Source organism: Corvus cornix, chromosome 10 (assembly GCF_000738735.6).
Source record: "Corvus cornix cornix isolate S_Up_H32 chromosome 10, ASM73873v5, whole genome shotgun sequence".
NCBI classification, from domain to species: domain Eukaryota; kingdom Metazoa; phylum Chordata; class Aves; order Passeriformes; family Corvidae; genus Corvus; species Corvus cornix.
Genome location: NC_046340.1, coordinates 19904586 through 19930391, shown reverse-complemented (window position 1 = coordinate 19930391; position 25806 = coordinate 19904586). Strand labels below are relative to the sequence as shown.

Genomic DNA, 25806 nt, shown 5'->3' with positions numbered 1-25806 from the left:
CTATAGATGGCTGGGGCTGATTCTTGGTCATGGCACGGACAATTCCTGCTTAATTTAGAGATTATGATTTGAGGAGAATTTTGTCAAAGCAACACGTTGTTGAAATAAGGTATCAACCAGTGGAATTCCTCGGGATCGTGAGCCAGCCAGAGTCCAGTTTGGAATGGGGTAACACAGGTTAAAGTTGATGATCCAGCCTGGTCAGACTCCCTGACTACCACATTTTTTGGGGTGCTTTTACTCATAGCACATGGACGGTGGAGCAGACTGAGAGTTGTGCTGTTGGCAGCCTGTTCCCAGGTGCCCTCTGCCCACGGAGCGTGTGGTTGCGATAGGGATGTGTGTCCCAAGAACATCCATATGTCCTTCTCAGGGCATCCAGCTCATAGTGTGAGTGTTGCAGAGCACGAAGGACAGGCAGGGCAGAACCCTCAGGAAGGCATCATGGTGTGGATGAGCTGCCACAGGGAAGCTGAATTCCCCATTTTCTCCTTTCTCATTGTACTGTTTTGTTGGCGTTGAGAGTTTGGATTTTCTGTGGTAACAGAATTCTCAGACGTTCAGTAGGTCTCCAACTGCAGCTCCCAGCTGGAGCTGTTGCTGCTCTTATTCCCAGGGAGTGGTTCTGGGCTTATTCTTCTCCTCCAACCTCCATGTTCTGCTTGGTTCCTCGAGCTAGGGGTTGTGGGTGCAGAACCGAGCATGAGGTGTAACAACCAGCCTGGGCTCAGCCTTCCTGGGCTCTGAAGGGTCACACAGCTAACATAAGGTAGGATACATCCCAGTCCATCAGCTACACTCGAGATGGCCCCTCCTTGGGGTGTTGCTGTAGGAAGCCGGGTTGTTTGCAGCATGTGTGATCAGTGTGGGCTGGAGTGTGAGCCCTGATACAGTCATCTGCTTTAATAAATTCCCTGATGGATGCAGTAACCCCTTGGTTTTGGGAGGATTGTCCAGCCAGTTTCCCATTGTCCACCTTGACCACAGACATTCATGCTGTGTATGTGTGAGGCATCGTGTTGCCTTGACAGCACAGTGACACCTGGCTTCGTTTTCAGGCATTTTAGTTCACAAAGACCCAAAGAAATCCCAAAATATGCAGGCAGCCTGCAGGCCTCGTTCTCCTGAGCCGCACGGGTAGTCCGGATGCTGGATTGCACAGCAGCTTTTGTCATATTTTCACTTAAACATTACTTAGGATGATGAATTATTTAATATAACATGGGGGAAATCAGGTTCTTCTCACCAAAACACAAACAACTCTCTTCCGAGGGATTTTCCTTTAAAGTCTTGAGCAAAGCATTTCTCTAAAGGAAAAAGGCAAAATAATATAAACATCTCGAGCAGTGAATTGGAGGCGTGGGTTTGGGCCTCCAGATTTAATGGCCTAATTTTTCTTCTTGGGTATAATAACTGCAGATTCTCTCTTACAATATTTGGCTCCCTGTAAAGAGCTAAGGTGGGATCTCCCCTTTGTAGCCTTTTCCTCTGGAAAGTGAAGGGTTTTAATCAAAAGTGAGTGAGCTCTTCCTCCTCTTTAGTCTTTAGTCTTGCCATGGAAGCTGGTAGGAGGGTGATGAGTGTTAATGGGAACTTGATGCTCCCATGCTGTGTCAGGGGACGTTTTGGTTGGATATTAGGAAAAGGTTCTTCCCCCAGAGGGTGCTGGGGCACTGCCCAGGCTCCCCAAGCAATGGTCATGGCCCAAGGCTGCCAGAGCTCCAGGAGTGTTTGGACAACACTCTCAGGCACAGGGTAGGATTGTTGGGGTGTCTGTGCAGGGCCAGGAGTCGGACTGATGGTCCTTCTGGGTCCCTTCCAGCTCAGAATATTTTATTCTATTCTATTCTATTCTATTCTGAATTTAATGGCACCACTTCCTTGGTGTCGCTCCTTAGGTTGTGTTCGGCTCAGCTCAAGCCAACTTCAAACCCAGTTTGTCAGGTACTTGGATGTAGAGCTAAAAGAGACAAATCTGGCTCTTGTGGCTACTGGGAGCCTTTCCTGGAAATTGCTTCCAGGCTCCCAGGCTTCTCCCAGTGCTGATGTAGCTTCATTCCCTGGGCTACTCAAGCCACCTGATGCCGTGGAAGAATAGCACTCAATATGTGCTTTCCACGAGCTCATAAAACCTGCATTTAAATTCTCCAATTGTTCCTAATCTTGTGAATTACAGCCGTTAAAAAAAATATTCCAAGGGAGATGCTTCTCCTTTGGATGTCACCAAGGACAAAAGGTGTGAGCAGCATCTCAGGCTGACAGGAGGAACGTGTAGTGAGAAGATTTGATAAACAAGATGACCTTAAGGTCCCTTCCAACCCACACCGTTCTATGATCCTATTGACAAAACTACCTCTAGGGAAATAGCTCTTGGTTTTGGTGCCTGTTTGGAAGAGCAGCCCCGTTGGTCACTCCATGAGGCAGTCAGAGCAAAGGGAGCAACAATGGATGTTTTATGGAGACTTCTCTTTTAATTCTCCTACTTTTTGTATGTGCTCCTGCTCTAATTGAATGACAACTTGCTAGTGATTGTTGAAGTTTATTCTAAGGTGTCTGGAGCCTTCACCTTCACTGCTCAAAACCTGGGTTTATTCACTGGATCCTCTTGTTTCTTGGCCAGATCTGTGGTGTCTCATTCAGCTGAGGCCTGAGGCCAGCACAGATCTGTTTGTCCCACACTTCCCAGTCTTGGGAACCGTTCTTCCCAGTGGTCAGTTGGGTTCAGGTGTGCTGAGATCCTCCTGGGTCTTAGGTGAGTGCTGGATGTGCTATCATCAAAGCTGGGTGACTGCCTTGGTTTGAAAGACAGGTGTCTGCCAAGGAAGGCAGGAACCTCCCTTGGAATGGAGAGTATGACCCCCTTCCCTCTGAATTATTATAACTTTGAAATTAAGGGGCTTTCAGGCAAAGCTATGGGAAAAGGAATAGCAGTTCTTTACTGGTATGTGTGTGGGTAACAAGACAAACAAACACCAACACCGGCAGCACCAACGAGCAGCAGCAGAGCCCAGGGCCGGCCTCTCCCGGCCGCAGGCCCTTTCCCCTCGGTGCAGCTCCGCTCGCGGCCGCCAGGGGCGCTGGTGGCTCCCGGCCGGGCAGGGCGGCTGCGGGGATTCCCCGCGCCTGCAGGGGGCGCTGTGGCGCCAGCTCGGCCGCCTCTCTCCCTCACGCGGTGATGGCGGGCGAGCTGAATGGCGAAATGGGCTGCAGCAGGAGCCTCGGCGTGGCAGCCGGGACAGCAGGGATGAGCAGACTCCGGAGTAGCAAATGAAACTCCCCACCTGTAGCAGGAGCTGGGGGCAGGGGGTGCGGGGCTAGAGTGTAGCAAAAAACCCGGAGCAGTAGCAGAGAAAGCAGTGGGGCTGGGCAGCGGCAGCCCAGATCCTGAACCCGGCCAGGAGAGGGTCCCTCGGAGGGGCTTAGAGCTCAGGGTCCCAGGTTTTCCCCTGAGGCACCCAAGTAGATGGTGAGGGTCCTTTCCAGTGAGGTAGGGTGAAAACAAGGTCCCAGTCCAACGCCTGCTTTTATGAGCAAAGGCTCACCCACAGTAAGGAAGAAGCAATACAGGGCTGGGCTCTGGCTGTGGCAGTGAATTCTCCCCGCATAAGCAACAGCTTGACGGTCCTCCTCCGATGTCGACAGAGAAAGGGAGCTAGGGGCTTGGCCCCATCCCCTTTCCTCAGCCTAAAATCTCGTGGTAACTCTGCCCTTCCCAAGTGAAAATCCCTCAGGTAAGAGAGTAGCCAGCTGCACCCTTCCCCCTCCTCCTCCCAGCCACGTCTTTTGTTCTCTTAAGTATGGGTAGTTGTTGTTTCTTAGCAACAGATAGGACAAAATTCCAAGAGAGAAAGAAACAAAAGGAAAAATCCTAACCTTCAGTAGTGACCCACCAGAGCTTCATGTGCAAGTGCAAAGTGATTCTTCTAATAAAACAGATGAAATTCTAGTAATTTAAATCACCTGACCTTTACATCTGTTGGGAACAAAGAGGAAACTTGTTAGCCAAAGTTTCTTATCTACTTTTCTGCAGAGACCCAAAAAGCCCCCAACCCTCTCTCCAGTCAAGCAGGTGTGGTGGATGTTTCCTTCTGCACTGCACAGGTGAATCAGTGTGTGGAACTGTCTTTGGGTGAAATGAAATGTTTGGCTTTGGTTTATGTTGCAAATTTTAGTTTTAAAAGATGTATTTGAGGGAGGTTGAGCTTGTGAATCTCATCTTGCTGCCATGCCAAGTGCTCTGGTGTGTGTGGCCTGACAGACGTAGTTAAATACTGTCGGTGTGATTGTGGCTGTGCTGAAATCCATGGAAGTGAAGTTGTCTAAAGAAATTAATTCCAGAATAGATCTTCCCCTTCATTCAGCAGCTAGAAGAGATGAAATCCACTCACACAGTGGATCACTGCAGCCACCATGGAGGTAAATAATGAGTGCACTTGGTAAAGGGGAATTTTAGACCAGCTAAAAGTGTAAATACCTTGCTTTCTGCAAAGAAACTAACTCACTAACCAACACACCTTTATTTCTTCTCATTCACCTTTTGCCCTCTCTTCTCTTTCTCTCATGCTCCTGAACTCCTGAGCAGGCATCATCCGATCGCCGAGGGGAGTGGGAAATCCAGCCGAGCCGGCAGACAAATACCTCGTACTTGACATCTCATTTGGCTGCGGATCGACATGGAGGATCAGTGCAGGTACCTCTTCCTCCTGTTGTGTGCAGCCTTTGTGTTAAACCCCCTGAATTCTCCTCAAATTGCAGCAATGTTGCAGTCAGGAGAGCGATTTCACTGGTCCTGTCCCGTATGTCATGCTCAAGCTGTGGTTTGGGAGGGACCCGAGCTGTGATGTCCAGCACCGTGGCTTTTACTGTTTCAACAAATTTTTTTAAGCTGTTTTGAATTCAAATTTGTTAAACTGAAGACAGAAAGGAGTGGTATTAGTAGGTCTGGTCTATAAAGCACCCTCTACCCTATGTTGGAGGTGCTCTAGGGCAGTACAGGAAGCTGAAGTAGGATTTGTTGGACATTATCCCCATTAATGTTGGGAAAAGAGTTGAGCTGTTCTAAGGAAGACTACCACCAGTCTGAGGGCACGGTGGGCACAAGGTGGATCTCCAGAGGGTTCCACTGGAAGGAGATGAGCAGAGGATGTGCAACAGACAATGTTGGCGCCAGCACTACCAGTCTTTTTAAATTCCTGGAAAATTCCTGAAAAATTCCTGTTCGTGAAGCCTTACCTGTCCTGGTTGTCACTCAGGCTCACTGAGGGACCTTCTGGCACTAAAGCCAGAGTGAGCTGGCTGGACAAGGTGGAGAGAAGGTGCAGGAGTCATCCAAGCAAACCAGAACTCTGATACCGCTGCCTCTTTGGCAGAGCTTTGCTGTGAGAGCTGGTTCTGCTGTCAGACACAACGCCCTGAACACTGGCTCTGGTGAAATGGGAATTAGTGCTTGGAGCAGGACAGAGCTGAGCCAAGGAAATGGGTAGTGCAGGATGTCCCTGAGGAAAATGCAGATTAGGTTGACATTTTTACTTATTCCTGATACTGAGTTGGGTTCAATGCGTTTTTGGCTTGATTAGCCATGGTCCTCTTAATTTAAAGATATTTTACTGGGTAGCAGAGAAACAAAGATAAGGTGGACCTGATGAATGTGTAGCTGCTCTCAGATGTGAGCAGAGAGTGACCCAGAGAAGTGTCCCAGGTCAGGCCGGATGGGGCTTAGAGCAACCTGTTCTAGTGGAGGTGTCCCTGCCCATGTCAGGGGGTAGGATTAGATGAACTGTAAAAGGTGCTTTCTGACCCAAACCATTCTGTGATTGTGCAACTTCAGCACTCAGAACAGAGTAGACGTTTTTATTCATATTTTTTTATGTGAGGGGAATGTTTCCTTGTGACAGCAGGACTGAAGCAGCCCTAGGAATCAGATGGGAAGAGTTGCCAACCTGAGCAGTTTATGAGCTCCTTGTGCCACTGTAAGCACTAAAATCCTGCTTATCTGCAGTTGAGAACAGGAAATGAGCTGTGTGTGGCTGCTAAACTGCAGAGGCTGGAATTGTTCCTCAGCAGACGCCCCAGCTCGTGCTGGACCTTGGCAGGTCAGCAGCTTCGAGCCGCCATTCCCTTTAAGGTGGAATTTGCCACATGAAAATGAAGTGGTGGCACGTGAAAAGTGAGGAGGAAAATCAAAGCCTTTTGTAAAATGGAATTTAACAAGTAGCTGAACAAAGTGTGGGAAGAGCCCTGGGAACAGCGCGATTAAGTGCCAGCGCTCTGCAGAGCTGCATGGGAGGTGTGGGGGTCTGGAGAACCTGGGGCAGCCCAGGCGTGATGAGTCAGGGAAGGGGTGAGGACCAAGGAGTTGTCACTCAAGGAGAGCTCTGAGCACCGTGAGCCAAGTCCTGACCTGTCCTGGCAGAGCCCGAGGGGCCTGGTTGGCAGAAACAGCAGCTCCTGGTAGGACTGAAGTGTTCAAAATTAAGGTAGCGTGCTGACTAGGGGACGTCTGCACCAAGGGCTTCCTTCCCTTCATCCCTGGTGGTCAGATCATCTGGAGCCACCAGGAGTTCTGGGTACCACCCCTACCTCCACCCCATGGGAGATGCCTCCTTTTACCGTATAGAAAGGTGAAGAGGAGAAGCGGGGGGTGGAAACCGGGCATCCTTACAGCTCTGGAGCCAAGAGCAGCTCCTGGTTTTCACAGCAAGGTGCCGGAGCTTGTGCTAACATCCAGGTGAAGCATGGAAGGCCCGGGCAAACTTTCATCCCATGCAGGTTGCTTTGGGGGTTGTTGTGGTAATGAAGCAGTGATTAGTTATCCAGAAAATTATGTGGATGTCTTGGTTCGAAAGACAGGTGTCTGCCAAGGAAGGTGGGAACCTGCCTTGGAATGGAGAGTATGACCCCCTTCCCTCTGAATTATTATAACTTTGAAATTAAGGGAAAAGGAATAGCAGTTCTTTACTGGTATGTGTGTGGGTAACAAGACAAACAAACACCAACACCGGCAGCACCAACGAGCAGCAGCAGAGCCCAGGGCCGGCCTCTCCCGGCCGCAGGCCCTTTCCCCTCGGTGCAGTTCCGCTCGCGGCCGCCAGGGGCGCTGGTGGCTCCCGGCCGGGCAGGGCGGCTGCGGGGATTCCCCGCGCCTGCAGGGGGCGCTGTGGCGCCAGCTCGGCCGCCTCTCTCCCTCACGCGGTGATGGCGGGAGAGCCGGCAGGAGAGATGGAGAAGAGGCTTCCTGTACAAACCCCCAGGGGCAGCCGGTCCTGGTTCCCCTCTGGATGGTGAAATGGACTGCAGCAGGATCCTCGGAGCAGCAGGTTGGAATGGCAGGGATGTGCACACCTAACGCAGTACTTGTGCTCGAGGCACAAGCTCTGGTGAGCCCCCAGTCAGAGAGATTCCAGCTGCGTTCTTCTGTGCGTCGCTGAAGCGACTTCAGCATCAGGAAAAGAGCTGCTTGCTGAGCTGGCTAGCTGGCTTCTTTGCAGAGGGAGCATGGCAGTAACCGATGGTATCGGCTCACGTTAGCTCGGAGACAAAGGAAGAGAGAGGCTGTTCGGGTCTGACTCCTAACAGGTTTGGAATGTGATGGGATCGCCCGCTGAGGCTTGTCCTCAGTTTTATAGGGAATTTGAAAACCGTGGCAAAAGGGGAAAACAACCAATGAGTTACAAGCCAGGGGGAGGATACAATTTAACAAGAACCACTGGGGGTAAACCGAGAGGCGGGAGTTATAACGGAGAACCAGTGAACAACCGAGTAACCGAGAATTTTCCCGAAGCGGGGGAGGCGGCTTGTACCCGGGCACCGCCCAGGGGGTGCGGCTTAGGCTTCTGAGCTGCCCATCGACCCACCCTCTGAGTCTGCCTCTTCGGGGAACTCGATCCAGGGGATGGGCTGGGATTGATTGGCATTATGCAGCCCCAGCCCCTCAGTGGGCTGGGTCACACCAACACACACCCTGGGGTGGCAAACGAAATATATCACAAACTCCGCAGCTGTAGGAGCAGCTGTGGGGTGTCAGGGTTGGCACAGGGTGCTGGGTTAATGTGTATCAAAAAAGCCCGAAGCAGTAGCAGAGAAAGCAGCGGTGCTGGGCAGCGGCAGCTGCTGCACAGGTGCCCTCCAGGAAGGCGAGAGGGGGTCAGAGTCCCGGGTTTTTCCCTTGAGGCACCTGAACAAATGGTGAGGGTCCTTTCCAGTTAGGTAGGGTGTTAATGAGGTCCCAGTTCAAAAGCTGCTCTTACGAGCAAAGGCTGACCCACAGTAAGGAAAAAGCAGTACAAGGCTGGACTCCACAGTGGTAGTGAATTTTCCCCCACAGTAGCAGCAACTCGACCATTCCCCTCCAATCCGAGAGCGAGAGAGTGAGCGAGGAGTAGAGCCCAGCCCCTCACCCCCCAGCCAAAATCTGGAGGTATCTGTGCCCTTCCCAAGAGAAAACCCCCCATCTAAGAGAGTAGCCAACTGCACCCTTCCCCCTCCTTGGCCACTTCTTTTGTGGCCACTTCTTGTGCCACTCTTAGGCAACAGATGGGACAAAATTCCCTGACAGAAAGAAAAAAACCAGTAATCCTAATCTTCAACAGTGGAGCTGCTGGGAGCTGGGGAGCTGGATGGTTATCCCTGTAATGGAAAAGCTGGAGTGAGCCATCATCGAAGGTATGAGGCAAAAAGAGATGAGGGACTGTGTCGGTAGCTTTGGGGCGAGGACATAATTCCCAAGATTGGCTGTGTGAGGAATGAGACTTAAGGAATGAGGCTTCTGCCCACAGTACTGTCAGGCAATGGGACTGAGCTGCTCACCTGTAAAAATGTCAGGAGAAAACAATCAGCATCATACAGCTCACGTGTGTAGGTAGGGCTGGCAGTCAGTGCTCACACCAGTGCCTGCGCTCCCAGAGGGGCCTCTCGATGCCAAGTCATGTGCTGGGCACAGGAATGTGAGCTAGGGAACCCACACATAGCCCCCTGCTTGCTGCTCTGCTTTGGCTGCTCCAGCCTGGAGACTCCAAGGCACCCATGAAGCCCAGGAGCCTCCTGAGAGCGTGCAAAGAGACAGGAGCAAACAGATACTCGTCAGATTTCCCATTCCCACAGCAGCTCTTGCCAGGGAGCCTCATGAACGGGGTGTTCCTTTGTGTTGCAGGTGGTGAGCTCAACCAACGGGGAGCTGAATGTGGATGACCCAACAGGAGCACACTCCAACGCGCCCATCACAGCGCAGGCGGAGGTGGAGGTGGTGGAGGAAGCTAAGTAAGTTTCCTTTACAACAGGCTTTCCACTGGTTGGTCATTAATCCTTCTCCTGGGAAGCGAGTGGGGACGTTTTTGTGTGGCAAAGTCCTCAATGCTCGTGTCCCGTGCCCTTTTCCTTGCATATTGCTGCTTTTGTGCATGGTGCCTTCAGTGCTGCTGCTGCTGCTGCTTCTCTTTGACACTTGTCATGCCTGGAGAACATAACTTTTACTCAGAGCATGTATTGCCAGATAGACATTTCAGGAGCACAGATACCAAAATACCAGGAGCTGATCTCAGGAATCCCAGTGAGTGTCCCCCATTGCAGAGGGAGAACGCGCTGTGCTCTCATGCTGTGAAAGTAGGAGTAGCTCGAGACAGCTCAGCAAAGAGATCAGTGGTCTGAGAGCTGTCACTTCATTTCTGGCTGTGAGAGATGGGTGCCAGGTATCCAGTCTGGAAGTGACTCCTGCAGGGATGGGTAGTTCTCCCTGGGGTTCTCTTGGTCCAGCCCTGTAAAAGCTGAGTGAAAGGAACCAGAAGCAGCTTGTGGAGGAGGAAGTGCTCCCTCTAAGCTGACCTCTCCTGTAGCTTGTGGTCAGAAGTGAGAGCTGCTGTCAGAGCTGCTGCGTTGACCATTTTGGCTCCTGTCCTGCATCCAGCACCATCGTGTCACCTTCTGCACCTTCTCGCTGCCTCTGAACTAAACCAGGACCTGTCACTGCAGGGTCCGCACAGAATTCTGGCGCTCTCCAAGCGAGGGGCCAATAGGCCCAGGGCTGACTTTGAACAGGTTGGTGCTGAGACGTGGCCCAGCTGCCTGGTTATTATTTCACTGGGTGATAGTGGTGCCACTTGTCCCCCACTGTTTACCTCAGCCTTTGCTGGCACTTCTGGGTGAAGAGGAAAAGTGGCGGGTGCGAGGAAGGGTGTATTGGATGGAAAAGGTCCCTAGGTATGTGTCATCTGTGCTGGTTGTCCTGAAGGTCTTCGCTCTCTATTCCCCAGTCCCTTGGGAAGCGCGTGTGTGGGATCTTGCTCACTGGTAGAAGCCCACAGACAAACCTTCTCCTCCCAGCCCAAGAAGCCTCGGATTTGGTGCAGGCTCCTCATCAAGGTGGCAGGGAGGGGGAGATCTTGAGGAGCAGCTTCCAGAGTGGTCAACATTCCTCTTAGATATGGGTTGTGTGGCTGGCAGAGACCATCAGTTTGGCGTCATGGGCTCTGAAGGGGGTCGCCCCAGGCATGCGGCTCCTAGGATGGGGCAGACTGTCACCCTCAACAGTTCTGATCCAACAGCCCAGTGCAAGGAAGAACCAGGAACATCTCCAGCCCGTGTTCGTGCAGTGAGGCCAGGTCCAGCTCGCACTCTGTGTACAGGGGAGACGTCAAGGCAGGTGGGAAGGAGCTGTGCCACCCAGGCCCTGTCCCACAGCACATGGAGCTGTCCTGTCTCTCTCCAACCCTTGTTTGTGGGCTCCCAGATTGGTTTTGGAGGTGCTGGGAAGCAGAGCATAAGCTGCTTTGCACTGACAGGTTTGGGGTCTCTTGTAATTCCCAAGCGTAGATCACTTCATTCTGCTTGCCACAGGGAGGACTTTGTCTTTCCTCACATCTCTGATCACAAATCCCCTCAGGCACACAAGAAGAGCAAAGGATTTTGGGATTCTGCTCTGCAGAACAGGGTGCCAGAGAGAGCTGGCAGGAGCTGGAGCTGGAGCTGGGCTCTGTGTTTTGAGATGGGCTTTCCCTGGCACTCCACAGGCAGAGCAAATGCAAATGCTTCTGCTTGGAGTGTGCTGGAGAAAAGCTCTGGATTCTGGCTTGTGGGTTTCGCTGGAGGGCAGGTCCCAGGTGTGGATCCATCATCAGGCCCTTCTGCTGCTGGAGCTGCAGGGGACAAGAGCAGATGGTGGCCCGGAGTCCCTTTCTGATCCCAGCCCCAGATAAGAACCTGACGGGGCTGGTGCCTCTGTGGAGAACGGGTGTTTGTCGGAGGCCTCACGCCCACGGAAGAGGTGGCGAGGACAGAGTGGTGTGAGTGCTGGGGCGGGCGGCGGGCAGGCCTGGTGTGTGTCTGCCACTCTGCACTGCATGTTTGCATGGCTGCGGTGACTCGCTTCCATCCCACCTCTGTGAACTAATCGCTCTTTCTTCCTTTCTGTGTTTTTTCTCTACACTCTCTGTAGCTGCCTGAAAATGCTCAACTTGTGGTGAGTCCCTCTCTCCAGTCCACATGCAAGGGGGAGCGGACCAGACTAGACTGGGGTTGGCAAAACCAAACCCACCAAACGCTAAAAAGGCACAAAGTCAAAGCCAACCCAGAGCTGTTTTGATTTTAGGACCACGTGCAATATTGGGGAGGGCATGGGCTGTGTCCAACCGGCCACACTAGGCTGAGGGATTCAGCTAATCTCTGAATGGATGGATGCAAAATCGGATTTTAATCCTTTCCTATTTGGCTTTCCATCTCCCCCAAACGTTTACGTCCGTGAGCAGATGATGCCTGATGGAGTTGGGCAGAGTCGGGCCTAAGCTGGCTGAGCCTCTTGCAGGAATTCCTCACGCAGACGGTTACAAAGGGAAAACCCTGCACTGGGTAACGAGGAGAGGGGCCAGCCGCTTCCTTGGAAAGTCTCTTCTTGGAGAAGCACAGGCCAGAGAGCATGGAAGGACAAGGCCAGGGAGTCCTCATTAGTAACAGAGCCCCTACTCAGAGAGGGTAGGTGGGAGGTGGCTCCTTTCCACCCAGCTGAGGTGCAGGTGAATGGGCTTCTCCAGGAAAGAAGGGGTGGAAAGGTTGGGATTAGCACTGGTCCAAGCCCAGCTTGGGGCTTTATCGGGGTTTTGAAGCTGCAGCTGTAGTGTCTCAGTCTCAGGTTGAACCAGGAGGAGCCCCTTGGGGAAACCACGTACCCAGTAAGTGGAGGACCAAGCAGATACTCAGATGAGTTTGTAGGCGCCAGGGAGGACTGATGGGTGGGAATTGCCACAGAGTGAGGGGACCAAGCCCGTGTGCGGCGAGGAATGTCCTTGTTGGATGGGAGACTGACTCTGCCCTGCTCTCCATAGGCATCGCCTCCAATACCTCTGGCATCTCTGGCTTCTCTGTATGTCATAGTCTGGGGCTGTTCTCTTGGGCATCGTCTGCATGCAGAGAGATCACGTTCTGTAATTGTCAGCCTGCCTTATCCTTTTATTTTGGTGTTTTGCCTCTGCCTGTCTGAACTGCCAGGACTTCCTTTCCTGAACCCTTCCCTGGACCTCTGAGTAAGAGCCTAAAAAGACAGTCACAAGGAAAACCAGCCAGCAGTCAGTCAGCTCCCTTTGTTCAGTGCCCAAGGAGTCGAGTGCTGCTCAGCCCCTTCTTCCCTTACCCGCTGCATGCAAAGCCATCACTCATGCATCCTCCATCCTCTCCCTGTGACGTCCCCCTTACTCACCATCGCCCAAGCCATGAAGGAAGGTGGTGGCTACTGTGGGAGAGAAATACTGTGACAGGCTAAAGCAGGAGATGGGGGCAGATGGCCCAGGACAACAAAATGCCAGAGCAATGCCGTCCTGGGGCGGGGTTCCAGCCTTGGCTGGGGGTGCTGAGGTGGCACACAAACACCTCAGGGTGGGTGGGCAGCAATGGAGGCACCACTTGCCCTGCAAGGTCAAGGGCTTTGCATTTCTCCTCATCCCACATCCAAACCGGGCCTGTTCAGGAGCCTAGAGACAAATCATGGACATCAGTCCATGCAGTGGGAGGGGTGCCTCCTCTTGGGGAGGGCTATGGGAGCTCTCCATGTCACAGGGGGAGTTGTTTGTTCTCCCAAGCAGTCCATCTGTGCTGGCAGGCTCCGCCCACAGCAGGTGGTGCTCACCCATCGCTTTTGCACCCCGGAGTGAGGCTCCTGCACCCAGGGACAAGCATCTGGATGAGAGTTCCTCCAGCTCTGAGAGGACAGGGGTATAATGCTGACATTCCATGAAGGACCCAGTGAAAAATAGTATGGAGAAGATGTTAGAGTGGTTTGGAATGTTTTTAGCCTGCAACAGATGGTTGTAGGAAAAAAAGGTCTTTGCATCCTCATGTTTGAACAACACTCTCAGGCACACGGTTGGATTCTTGGGGCTGTATTGTACAGAGCCAGGAGTTGGACTCGATGATCCTTGTGGGTCTCTTCCAACTCAGGATCTTCTGTGATTTAGTGGTCTACTCTGGTTGCTTATCCTGGCATCCTTTCCAGCAGCCTGGAAGAGCAGTCTTCCAGAATCACCCGGGCTTCTCCAGGGACAGCTGTCCCAGCAGATGGAGAACTCTCACAGAGGTGCAGAGAATTCCTGACCGTGGGCTGAGGGTAGAAAGGTAGATACATGTTCAACACCAAGGAATCCTGTAGGAAGCCAGCAGGAGTATAGGATCTGGCCAACTGCTCCCAGTGTATCCCACAGGGAACCCACCGCTCCTTACGGTTCAGCTGGGTTGGGCGTTCCTCTCCCCACCTCAGCCTCCACTCTCCATCCTTCTTGCTTCCCCACATCCTGTGCACCTCCCTCGCATCGGATGGGGGAAGAAGCAGGGGTTCTGCATCCCAGCACTGAGTGATTGATCCGAGGTGGAAGCTCTGGTTATCGTGAAAGGTTCAGTAAAGAAACCTGGTCCCTGAGCCAAGGTCTCTTTGGAACTTGTTTTTTTAGTGAACGGTGGTGAAAACTAAACTTCTCATGGCTGGGAAGAGCAGCCAGGGCTCGCCATCCCAGTCCACTTCCTCTGGGGTGTGACAGGGGGAGTGGAGCACCTGGGTCCCTGTTTTACTGCTTTCCCAGATGGCTCCTTGTGTTGCTGCTCCAGTGGAGCCTGGGAGGGAGAAGCCCGGCCAGCACTGTGGGGCCTGGCAGTGGGACACCCCAGCTGGCCGTGGCTGGTCTCCCAGTCCGGGCTGGTGGTGTCATCCACCCACCAGCACCTGCCCCCCGTACCAGCAACGTGGTGGGGCCTGGGCTGGGCGGGCAGAGGTGCTGTTGCATGAGGACAGGCGGGGGGATGGTGGGCACATGGCGGGGACATCGCAGGGGTGCCAGGCGCGGGGCTGACTCTCCTTGTCCTTTGTGCCCCAGGTGCTGCTGCTTCTTTAAGAGGAAACGGAAGAAGACGGCTCAGCGTCACAAGTGACCGGTGCCTCCTGGGCCTTGCAGGAACCACCATGCCTGCAGCTCCTGCCCTGTCTCACTGCAAGGGGCTTCTCTTTAGGAGGGAGGATGAGGAGGAGGAGGCATAGGAGGAAGAGAGAAAAAAAAAAAAAAGTGACATTTTAAACCAAAAAGAGAAGAAAACGTTCCAAAACAAACCACTCTGGGGTGGATCTGCTGAATGGTCTCCCTCGTTCACTCCAAGCCTGAAGCTCCTTTTGGGACCAGGACTGTGGCTGGCTCAGGTCTTGGTCGCCCTGGGAGGGGGGCTGGCTGGCTGACCCTCCTTCCTGTTGTTTACGGCGAAGGCATCGTTCACACAAACCTGAGGACTGTGCTTAGTTCCTGCTCACTTTCCTCCCCTCCCTCCCCTGCACTCTGCTCCTCTGTCCTCCTCCCTCCTTAATTTAAGTGAAGAAATCCCATAGGCTCGATTGGCTGTGGAGAGGGCAGGAGGATGCGGGGCAGGCAGGAGAGTTGCTGGGAGAAGGGCCTGACTGCTGCAGCAGGAAGAGACAGGTTCCCTCTATGGCTCCTTGGGAACAGTTACACTGTAATGTGCAAGCTGTGAGAAATTTGCAATCTACTGTTCCAGTTAGGGTTTTTTTTCCGGCTCCCTTGACACCTCCCTCCTCTGACAGTAACAGAGCAGTGTGGATTGTTTTAAAGAAGCTGACGTCGTTGCACTTTTTATTATTTTTAGCATTTACAGATGCACATTGTATCTGTGGATCTCTGCGTGGCCGCGCCAGCGCAGGCAGACATCCAGCGGGGAGGACGGTGGGGTGCATGGAATGCCCCTGAGTGGGGATGCCCAGGACCCTCGTGCCAGTCTGGGGCTCCCGACACCCACCCTGGGCCATGCGCTGAGGAAAGCATACTTGAATTTCCAATCACCCTTCCTAGCTGCCAGTGAATGTCCTTTCCATGGTTTCCTACACCGTGCCTGACCCAGCGGGCCGGGAGACGCTAGGCTGTCACCCAACGTGGGCCAGAGGGAACAGCACTGGCTTTGCTGATCCTGATGAATTTGTGCTGGTTTAAGAGGTAGATCAGGATTGAGGTTCCTGAGAAACAGCCATTTCCTGAAGCCTGGGCATTTCTCGGTGTGGGCAGCCAGGCAGCCTTTCCAAATCCCTCCTTGGGGTGATTGGGAACCTTCTGCAAGAACACATTAGTGGGAGCAAAGTTTCCCCAGCAGGGGAGAGGATACTTCATGCCTTAACACTGTTGCCATCTCCCGATGGTCAGATAGGTTTGACTGGAATCGCCTTCACATCCTCTCTGTGAGCATGGGGCAGGCGCAAGTTCTGCACCCCCGGAGCAGCCACGGTTCTCCTGCACCACTTTGAGCCAAACCAATAGCAAGGAAAGGGCTTGGGGTGCTTTTCACACCCAGAAAAACAGTGAAATCTTGCATCCAACTGCAGCGTTGCCCAAATTGGAGGAGATGAGGCTGCCAGGGGTTACTGGAGAGGTGGCAGGGCTGTGAGAGAACTCAGGCAGCTTTGGGGAGGTTGTGAATAGGTTCCTTCGACTTTGTCTTTCCATGTGTGACACCAGACCAGGCTGGAACTGCTCATTTGTCATAAAGTTGGGCCTGGCTTACCCCAAAATCCTAGAGAGCATGAAGGGAGGAAGTGGAGAGACTAGATCTCATTATCATTTATTCAGTTTAATGATAATCTGCGTAGCTTGGAGTTCACAGAGTGGCATTGCCAGGAGGTTCAGTTTCCCTGGCTGGGTAGGAGCAGGCTTAGAGGGCAGGAGATCAGCCTGGGCAGCAAGCTCTTGGCTTGCTCCTCACGCATTCCTGAGTCAGGCAGACACTGGTGTGGTGCCAGGGTGGAAAAGCCTCACTCCTGGCTGGGATCCCCACACGGCATCTGTTCTCCATTCTCCGCCGCGTTCTCTCCATGCCTTATCCCAACAAGCGCAATGGAGGCGCGGAGCCCTCGCTTCACGCGTGCACCTCCTTCCCCTTAGCAAAGCACTTTTCCTCCAGCCGGGCTGTGGGCCGGGGTGGGAACGGGGCAGGAAGGGCACCGCTCACCTCCCGCAGGCATGTGCCAGGCGTGCGGCCCACTCCCCTCCTGCCACAGGGAGGATGTGGCCATGGTCACATTCCACCTTCCTCTTCCCAAACTCCTCCGCTGCCAGTGGCTCCCAGAAGCCGCATCTCTGGCACAGGCATTCCCCTCTCTGCTGTAGGAAACCATGGTTTGGCATCTTGGGAGGGGGGTCCAGGGGCACAGGCGCTCCCCGGGGAGCTGCCCTGCCCGCTGCCGACGGAGCCGGGCCCTGAGACACTTCTGTTGCTGCCCTCCCAAGCCCCACTAAGTGCCTGTCACCAGAACTCGATTCCTTCTGCATCTCCTGCCGTGTTTGGTCATTCCTCGCTGCCTCCGCTCAAGGAGCAGCTTGTAGTTGCAGCATATGTAAGTGTTTGCAGGGTGAGGGAGGGTGGGGGGGAAAGGGGCCATCTCAACAGGTTTTGTTCTTAAATGTTTTTTGGTTTCTTTTGTTTCGGTTTATTTTTTTGTTTTGGTTTTTTTTGTTTTTTTAAGTGAATGTATTTGATTGTTTAGAAATTTTCCTGACCTTGTTTTTAAGTGGGTTGGTTTGAAAGCTGTTTCATGGTGACCCACTACAGCTTCTCTCCGGAGATACGGTGTTCTTTTAATCCTACAATGATGTGTTTGTAGGGGAGGACTGTCCCCCCACGGCATGCTGGTAATGCTCACTTGTACCAAGCCCTCTTGCACTATAATCGTACGTTGGACTCTTCAAAAAAGGGCAAAGATGTGGGGTGGCTTTTTAACAAAAAAAAAATCAAAAAAAAAAAGAAAATAAAGCAGGTTAACAGCAGGTCCTGTGCTTGAGGGAACCACGGTCCCCAGGGAGCTTGGAGGTGACGAGGAGAGCCAGCCATGCTGTGGAAGGACGTAGGGCATTAACCTGGGCAATCCCTCCTCTCCTTGCCGGGAGTGGTCAGCAGCCGGGAGACCCCGGGCAAGGGGAGGGCTCTCGGGGGCTCCCTGCGCGGGTGCCCCCGACACCGCTCTTGGCCTACCAACGTTGCGATGCAGTCTTCTGAGGTATCAAGTGAGATGATTATTATTTTTTTTCAATAAAACATTGCACTGCTGCATTGTTCTCCATTAATAGATGTATTTATTACCTCAGCCTGACCACGGCACTTGTGTTTTGTTGTCCTTTGGCTCTGCTGGGCACTTGTGTCACCCTCTGCTCCCCTTGGAGGGGGCAGCGCATGGGTGAGACCTTGTAGAGGACCTCAACACTTTGTGCTTTACAGCCATGGGCAGTTCAGCCCCATGGAGCTCGGCCAAGGTGCAGTGGCACTGATTTCCCTTCTCCCTGGGCCAGCACATTCCCACCTCAGCTGTGTCCTGGAATGCAGGATGCCTTGTCCTGAGGCAGCCCTTGAGAGGGACCACAGGGAGAGGGGTACTGGGACCTGCCCCCCTGGCAAGGCTGTGGGATAAAAACTGCAGGAAGGAGTGAGAGAAGCCCAAATTCCTCTTAAATACTAGGAGAGGTCAGGCTGGAAGTACACAGGATTGTCTGTGGTGTTGCAGGTGTCCACATTCAGCTTAGCACCATCACTGAATGTGTCACTGCCCATGGCAGAGATTGGACCTGTGAAGATCTCTTCCAACCCAAATCAGTCTGAGATTGCAAATCCTGGTGTTAGCTGCACATGTGGGAATTAGGTTTTCATCAGGTCTGGGTCAGTGTCAAGCCCCAAAAAGATAAAGGTGGAGATGCGGGTTCCAAGGTTCAGGGAGAGAACATTGAGGTTCATCTCCTTGTCAGACTACACATGTGCCAAGACAAATTTTTGGGAACGGGAAATGAAAACTCATGCTAAAAATTGGACATTTAAGGCTGGGAATTAAGGGACAAAATGTCACACACGAGAGATCACTGTGGAGCAGGTTCCAAGCATGGGAACACCTCGGTTCCAGTGCGGATGTCTCTGTGTGGGGCAGTGCCAGCTGCTCTCAAAGGTGGTTTGGCCCTCGGGTGGCATCTTTTTAACGCGACTGCTCAGACATTGACCCGCAGCCATTTGGCTCGCCGGGGGCTCGGCTCGTCGTCCGGCCGCGGGCACGGGCACCGAGCGGTCACCGCCTTTGGCCGCTCCATGTCCCTCTGCCCGGTGGGCCGCCGCTGCTGCTACCGGGGACGCACCGGGCCCGGGGACAGCGGCCCGGGGCACACACCGGGACACACCAGGCTCGCACGGGGACAGCGGCCCGGGGCACACACCAGGGACACAGCAGGGACACACCAGGGACGCACCGGCCCGGGGCACACACCGGGACACACCAGGGACGCACCGGGACAGCGGCCCGGGGCACACACCGGGACACACCAGGCACACACCGGGCCCGGGGACAGCGGCCCGGGGCACACACCGGGACACACCAGGGACACACCGGGCCCGGGGACAGCGGCCCGGGGCACACACCGGGACACACCAGGCACACACCGGGACACACCAGGCACACACCGGGCCCGGGGACAGCGGCCCGGGGCACACACCGGGACACACCAGGGACACGCCGGGACAGCTCCCGCCCTCCGGCCGCGTCCATTGGCCATCGCCACCCTCGGTCCCGCCCCTCTCCCGCCTCCTCCCCCTCAGCGACCAATCATCTCGCGTTCCGCTTCTGATTGACAGCGCCGCGGCCGCCCAGCGAGGGGCAACGTGGCAGACGCCCGCGCTCCGCCCGGCCGGAAGGTGCCACGTTCCCCCCCTGTGGCCGCGGTTGGTCGCGCCCGGGCGGGCGGAGCGGGCGGGCGCGCAGCTCGGGCGGTACCACGACGCGGCGCGGGCGGGGGTGTGCGGCGGGCGTGGCCGGATGCCGGCGGCGCGGCGGGCGCTGTGGCCGGGCTGCGAGCGGCGCAGGATGAAGGTGCTGGTGGCGGCGGCGGCGCTGGGCGCGGCCCTCCTGCTCCTGCTGCCCGCGGCCTCCCGCGCCGACGAGCGCAAGAAGGGACCCAAGGTCACCGCCAAGGTCGGGGGGGGGCCGAGGCGGGGCCGCCGGGGGGATATTGGGAAAGACTTCGGGTGGGGGGAGCCCGCATGGGGCGGGGGAGCCCGGGGGAGGGGGGAGGGTGGAGTGAGCGGCCCTGGATGGGCTGGAGGGATCTGGGATTGAGGGGGCCCGGACGGGGAGAGAGGGGTAAGGCCGTGAGGGAGGAAGGGTTCAGCGCGGGCGGGTCGGGGGTAGCACCCGAAAGGGGGGAGGAGACCTGGGGACAGCTGGGCCCAACTCTGGGGAAGCTGAGGTGGGGGGGCCTGGGCTGGGGGCGGACCCAGCTGGGGTGAGCGGTGAGGCTGGTAGGGGGGATGCAGCCGGCGGGGTGGGGCACCAACCAACCTCACCCAGTGAGGTTTGGGGCCTGGTTGGAGCTGGTGAGTTGGACTCCGGGGGGTGGATTGGCCCAGCAAGGTGAGTCCGGCTCCCCTGATCCCCCCAACTTTCCTCTGCCCCCCACAAGGTGTTCTTTGACCTGCGGATCGGAGAGGAGGATGTGGGCCGCGTCGTCATCGGGCTCTTTGGCAAGACGGTGCCCAAGACAGTGGAGAACTTCATGGCCTTGGCCACCGGAGAGGTGAGGGGTGTGTGGCACCCTGGGCCTCACCTGCCCCTGCTCAGGTCCTGCTCGGTGCCCTGGGGCAGCGCTGGGGCCATGGAGCTCTGGTCTGTCCCTTCGCCTCACTCCATGTTCTCCCTCCACACGTCCAGAAAGGATTTGGCTTCAAGGGCAGCAAGTTCCACCGTGTGATCAAGGACTTCATGATCCAGGGAGGAGACTTCACCCGCGGCGATGGCACTGGAGGTAACTTTGTGGATCCAAACCACTGTCTCAGAGTGAGACAGCAGCCACGATTCCAACCACTGCAGGGCTGTCCCTGGGACCAATATAGAGCTGGAGCTTGGGAACTTGTGGGCATGGAGCTCATAGAGACGTGGCCTCAGAGCAGAGCTGAGGGCTGGAGTAACTGTGGTGCTGGGAGCCTCCTGCTCCAGCCCCTCAGGGGTGTGATGCCTCTGCCCAGCTCCCTCCAGCAGCCCATGTCTCATGTGTCCCTGTGGCATCAGTGCTACTCCCTGCTCTGCAATTGCAGAGCCAGCCAACTTGTTTTGGAGCTACCACCACCATCACACCCCTATCCTGACATATTCCATGAGACCACTGTGGCCTTTTTGTCCCCACCTTTAGGAAAAAGCATCTATGGAGACCGCTTCCCTGACGAGAACTTCAAGCTGAAGCACTACGGGCCGGGCTGGGTGAGCATGGCCAATGCCGGCAAGGACACCAACGGCTCCCAGTTCTTCATCACCACTGTGAAGACGCCGTGGCTGGACGGGAAGCACGTGGTGTTCGGCAAAGTGCTGGAGGGCATGGTGAGGGATGGGAGAGGGAAAGGGGTCGGTGCTCCGGGGAGAGCGGGACCGGGCGGGGATTGGCCGAGCTGGCTCTGCCCCTGTGTCCCACTCTGACACTCTGCTCCACCCAGGACGTGGTGCGGAAGGTGGAGAGCACAAAGACGGACAGCCGGGACAAGCCCCTCAAGGACGTCACCATCGTCGACTGTGGCACCATCGAGGTGGAGAAGCCGTTCGCCATCGCCAAAGAGTGACGGGACCAGGCCCTGCCAGGCTGTGAGGGGCTGTGGGACGGGGGCTGCCGTGCTCCCCCTGCCCCGGCGCCACTGGGTCCTGCTGTGTCCCAGTGCCCGGCCTCTCTTCCTGCTGCCTCCCAGCCAGCGGGACGGGGCACAAGCTGCTCTTCCATCACTTTTGTAAGAAGCACATGCACCAATAAATGTGACCAATGTGTTTTTTTAAAGAGCTGCCTCTCTCCTGCCTTCGGAGGGCTGTAGATCACTCTGCATCCCTCTCCTAGATGCGCCCCTCAGCCTTCCAGCCGTCCTTCCACCTCTCATCCAGCTGGGAGCAGTGCCACAGTTGGCCCTGGGTTTGCTTTGCAGAATTCCACAGCACAGCACTTTGCCAGTCAGTCAAATCCAAGAGATTTATTGCACCAAAGCCTGGACACAGAGAGGTTTTCCAGCACCGTTCAGCATCCAAAGGCTCATACTGCAAGCCCAAAACAGCAGGGGGGAAGGCAGAGCTCCTGCTCTCCCAACAAAGGCACTTTGCATGGTGGTGGAAGAGCAGTTCCCAACATCCCTTTGGCTTCTCCCACTGTCCCCTTGGGTTCTCCCACCATTTCCCTGCCCCAGCCCAGAAGGGAGGAGTGAGTTTTCACCACAAGGATCTCTTCCTCACCACTGCGTCCCTGGGTGCTGGGTGGGTGTCTGGGAACTCATTCCAGAGGCTCGGGGCGCTGCCTGGCCGGGGACACAGCTCGGGGCGAGGTAGAGGCCCTGCAGGACCCCAATGAGGACGGTGTTGGGGAGCAGGTCTGCGAGGAAAGGGCAACAGCTGGAACAACTTGTTCCCTCCTGGGCCCCATTAAAGGAGAAGCACCTTTGTGGGGCCCAGAAGAGACTTCTGGAGGTTTTGGAGACCTGCTCCACGGCCCTGCTCCTTACCAGTGCCGTGTGGCCGCACGTAGGGATCGGAGCAGAAGCCGACGATGGGGCGCTGGGAGGGCCGGAGTCTGGTGCTGCTGTGGAAGAGGGGACATCAGCCCTCAGCCTGTCCCCACTGTCCCCAGCCCCGTGGACTTGGGGTGCCTAACACAGGCCAGGGGGACAATCCCGGTGCCATGAGGGATAACCATGGTGCCGGCAGGACTCATCTACTCACGGGGGGCTGCTGGCCTTGGGGATCTGCTGGCATCGCCGCACCTTCAGGAAGTCCAGGACATCCTGGGGCAGCTCCTTGTTGTGGTACAGTACGCCCTGCAGTGCTCCAAGGGGGTCAGCACCCCAAAAACCCATCCCAAACCCACCAGCATGCGTTCCTCACCCCAAAAAACCCACCCCAAACCTGCCGTATGCTCCTCACCTGCAGGTAGAGCTCCAGGCCCTGCCGGCGCTGCTCCAGCACTTTGGGCATCCAGTTGGGGACATGGCGTGGGGGGAAGTCGGGGACCTTGCAGGTCTTCTTGATCTGGGGAAGAGTGGGGGGCATCAGGGCAGGCCACAGAAGACGAGGCCAGGCCTCCCATGTCCCCTTCCTGTGGAGCTGGGGGGTCTCACCCGCTTGTGCAGCGCCTGGAACTCGCTGTAGCGCTTGGTCACCGTGTGCCGCCGGCCATTGCACAGCACCTCCACCCGGAACACCTGCAACAGGGACAGACACCGCGTCCTGTCGTCAGCCCCAGCCTCACCATCCTCGTTGTTCTCACCATCCTCATGAGCCACAGCCTCATCGCCCTCACCATCCTCTCCACCCTCACCATCCTCATCAGTCTCCCAGGGGAGGTAGGAGCCTCTAACTCACACACCTGGGGAGGACACTTGGGACCCTCCACCCCCACTTGTCCAGGACAGGCAGAGTCCCCCAACCTCCAGGGCAGACCCCCCAACACCCTATGGCCAATGGGGGTACTATGGGACCAGGCCAAGCCCCAAAAGCAGATGGGACACCCTTCTCCCCTCCTGAGGGGAACACAGCAAGGTGTGACATCCCAACCCCCACCAAACCCCGCCAGATAGTTGGGACCCCGGGGCTGGCAGGGACCCCCAACACCTTGGGGTATGCAGGGACACCAGGAAGCGCACATGGGGACCTCAAACCAGTGGGACAGAGGGAGACAACCCATCTTTCCCCAAGGCAGGTGAGGCCCCCTACCTAGGGACAGATCCCTCCTGGGGAAGGCAGGAGAACCCCTCCTTTCCCCACAGGGCCAGAGGGAACCCCCAGACCAGAGGTCCCCCCAGTCCACTCCCCAGGGCCAGTGGGGATCCCCCAGGGCAGGGACACCCCCTGCTTTCAAGGGTGGACCCCTGAGGACAGACAGGGATCTCCAGCCCACAGTGCCACAGGGAACCCCCCAAAGTAGAAAGGTAGAGGAGCCACCCCAAAAAGAAACCCTGTGGGGACCTCTGCCCATCACCCCCTGGGCCAGGGACCCCCATCCCCTCCCCTTCAAGGGCTTTGTGTCCCCCTCCCCAAAAAGGGATCCATGAGGACCTCTCCTCCTCAGGGCAGATGGTTCCATCTGCCCTTCTCTCCCCCTGCCTCCTCACTCACCTGGATAGCTGGGACCCCTGGGAGCAGGTAGGACTGCTGGGAATCCCCAAAGCACTTGGAGGCTGTGGGGACACCCCGGTGGGCATGTTAGGAGCCCCACACCCTCCACCATCCAGGGCAAGCAGGCACCGTCAGAGGAGGCACCCAGAGACAGACAGGGACCCACCAACACCCTGAGGCCAGAGGGGACCCCGTGGGCCAGGGACCGCCCTGCCCTTGCCCTTCCAGGTGTAAAGAGAGCTCTGACAGGGACCCCTCAGGGGCACTTGGATCCTGCACTCCTGGGGGAAGGACACATCCCCATCCTGGGGGCACAGGGGTATGACAACGACCCCCGGGAACAGAGGGGACACCCTCGCCAGTAATTCCCCTTCCCTACCCCTTCCAGGGGTAGAGGGTCGCTGTCTTTCCCTCTCTCTCACCCCAGGATCCCCTGGATGCAGGCAGGGACAGCCACTCCCAGACATTTGGGGACACCTGGGGACATGCCACCCCCGGGGCAGATGTGGGACACACAACCCTGGGGCAGATGGGGGTACCCAGGGATATGCAGGGACCCCGTATCCCTCTGGGGTCAGAGGGGATTCCCAGGGTAGAGGAACACCCCCAGTATCAGGGACAGAGGGTGGCCCCTGGGCCACCCCTGGGACAAGTGAGGCTCCCCAGCGACACTTGGGGACCCCCAATTCCTGACGCACATGGAGATACCCTCCCGGGCAGATGGGGACCCCGTGGGAGCGACAGGACCCCAGAACAGGATCCCAGGGCAGGCAGGAGGAGCCTCCAACCCCTGGGGCAGGTGGAGGCACTCCCGGGATGTGGGGACCCCCGGGGCCAAGGCAGGACCCTGCACCCCCGGGCCGAGAGGGGACCCGCAGGACAGGAACACTCCCGATTGCAAGGGCAGAGGGTGCCCCCGGCAAGGACCCAGGGCAGGCAGAGACCCCTGGGGCAAGTGGGGACCCTCCAGGGGTACTTGGGAACCTCCAACCCTTGAGGCTGGGACATTTCAGGGTCGCCTGGGGGAACCAGGGGACCTCCAGTCCCAGGGCAGGTGGGGCATCCCGGGGAAGGAAGGGAACCCCCAACCATGGGGGCTACAGGGACCTCTCCCCCTTCCAAAGGTAGCGGGTCTGTGCTCCCACCGGCCGGGACACCCCGGGACAGGCAGAGACCTCCACCCCCCTGGGTCAGGGTGGAGGCAGAACCCCCCAATCCCTCTGGAAAAGGGGAACCACCGTCACACCCCCATCTCCGCAGCCACGGGGGTGGGGGCAGGCAGGATCATCCCGCACAGCCGGGCCCAGAGGGGACCCCCGGAGCAGGGGCGACCCCCTTTAAAGCAGAGGGTCAGCGTGCGCCGCCGGCAGCACTCCGCAGGGACAGGCAGCAACCTCCGCTCCCAGAGCACGCAGGACACCAAATCCCCCCGGGAGCACGGCCTGACTCCCCCGCGGGAACCTGGGCACCCCCAGACCAGGGACACCTCCCCGGCAGGGACCCCCGGGGGAAGGCGGGGACCCGCACTCCCGGGCCAGCCGGGGGACGCTTGGGGACAGCGGGGAGACCTCCAGCGCCCGGGGCAGAGGGAGACACCGCCCCCCACCCGTCCCTGGGGGCAGCCGAGCCCGCACCCCGCGGCGGGGGGACCCCGAGCCCCGCACGGCCCCGGCGCTCACCGTGTGCGCCCGCTCGGGGCTGCGCGCAGCCGCCGGGGGCTCCGCCGCGGGGATGGAGACGGCGATCATGGCCCGGGGCGGGCGGGCCGCGGGCGGGGCGGGACCGCCCCGGGCGCCCACGGCGGGGTCACGGTCCCCGGAGAGCCCGGGGACGGCCCCAGGCCAGCACAGGGGGAGGGGGCAGCGGAGACGCCGCAGGGACCCGGCTTACAGGGATAAGGGGAAAGGAAAGTGGGAAGTCAGCCCAAGCTGCCTTTTCTCTTTTTTACGGCAGGAAGGGTATCGGTTTTGATACAATCCCCACGCCAGGCTGGGGACGGGGAAAAGGCGCAAACCCACGCCCGGGTAAGGGGGGTAGGAGCACCACACGCCGAAGTGGGATTGCTACAGAACCCCGCTGAGCTCAGATCCTAAAATCGGCTCCCGCTGGGAGAAAGGCAGAGAGCCAAAGCCTAATCAAGAGCCGGGACAGGTGGCCAGAGCAGTGTCCAAGGTCACCTCTGTCCC

General features: G+C 56.7%; 3 protein-coding genes across 8 annotated transcripts in view; 2 read left to right on the top strand and 1 right to left on the bottom strand.

The window, feature by feature from the left end:
• The window catches only part of CSNK1G1 (casein kinase 1 gamma 1), a 105517-nt gene extending 87938 nt beyond the window's left edge, over window positions 1-17579 (top strand). For 4 of the 5 annotated variants that reach the window (XM_039557635.1, XM_039557634.1, XM_039557636.1 and 1 more), the window contains 4 exons: window positions 4583-4690; window positions 9149-9255; window positions 11426-11449; window positions 14343-17579. In XM_039557635.1, coding sequence (XP_039413569.1) covers window positions 4583-4690; window positions 9149-9255; window positions 11426-11449; window positions 14343-14397 — 294 coding nt within the window. In that variant the 3' untranslated portion in view covers window positions 14398-17579. The remainder of the gene's footprint in view (window positions 1-4582; window positions 4691-9148; window positions 9256-11425; window positions 11450-14342) is intronic. The other variant, XM_039557638.1, reaches the window with a different exon arrangement.
• A 1619-nt stretch (window positions 17580-19198) lies between these two features.
• Window positions 19199-21302, top strand: PPIB (peptidylprolyl isomerase B). The gene is made up of 5 exons (XM_039557861.1): window positions 19199-19459; window positions 19947-20060; window positions 20195-20288; window positions 20673-20857; window positions 20971-21302. Exons 1-5 carry the CDS (start codon window positions 19304-19306, stop codon window positions 21091-21093), a joined length of 672 nt encoding a protein of 223 aa, XP_039413795.1. The 5' UTR covers window positions 19199-19303; the 3' UTR covers window positions 21094-21302.
• A 160-nt stretch (window positions 21303-21462) lies between these two features.
• On the bottom strand, window positions 21463-25389 carry SNX22 (sorting nexin 22). Of its 2 annotated transcripts, none has more exons than XM_039557862.1 (6): window positions 25300-25389; window positions 22624-22707; window positions 22430-22534; window positions 22229-22323; window positions 22012-22088; window positions 21463-21881 (listed from the first exon to the last, which is right to left on the bottom strand). In XM_039557862.1, exons 1-6 carry the CDS (start codon window positions 25366-25368, stop codon window positions 21742-21744), a joined length of 570 nt encoding a protein of 189 aa, XP_039413796.1. In that variant the 5' UTR covers window positions 25369-25389; the 3' UTR covers window positions 21463-21741. The 2 variants fall into 2 exon arrangements, with proteins under 2 accessions (XP_039413796.1, XP_039413797.1); XM_039557863.1 differs by having other exon boundaries at window positions 22012-22085.
• Between the last annotated feature and the right edge of the window lie 417 nt (window positions 25390-25806).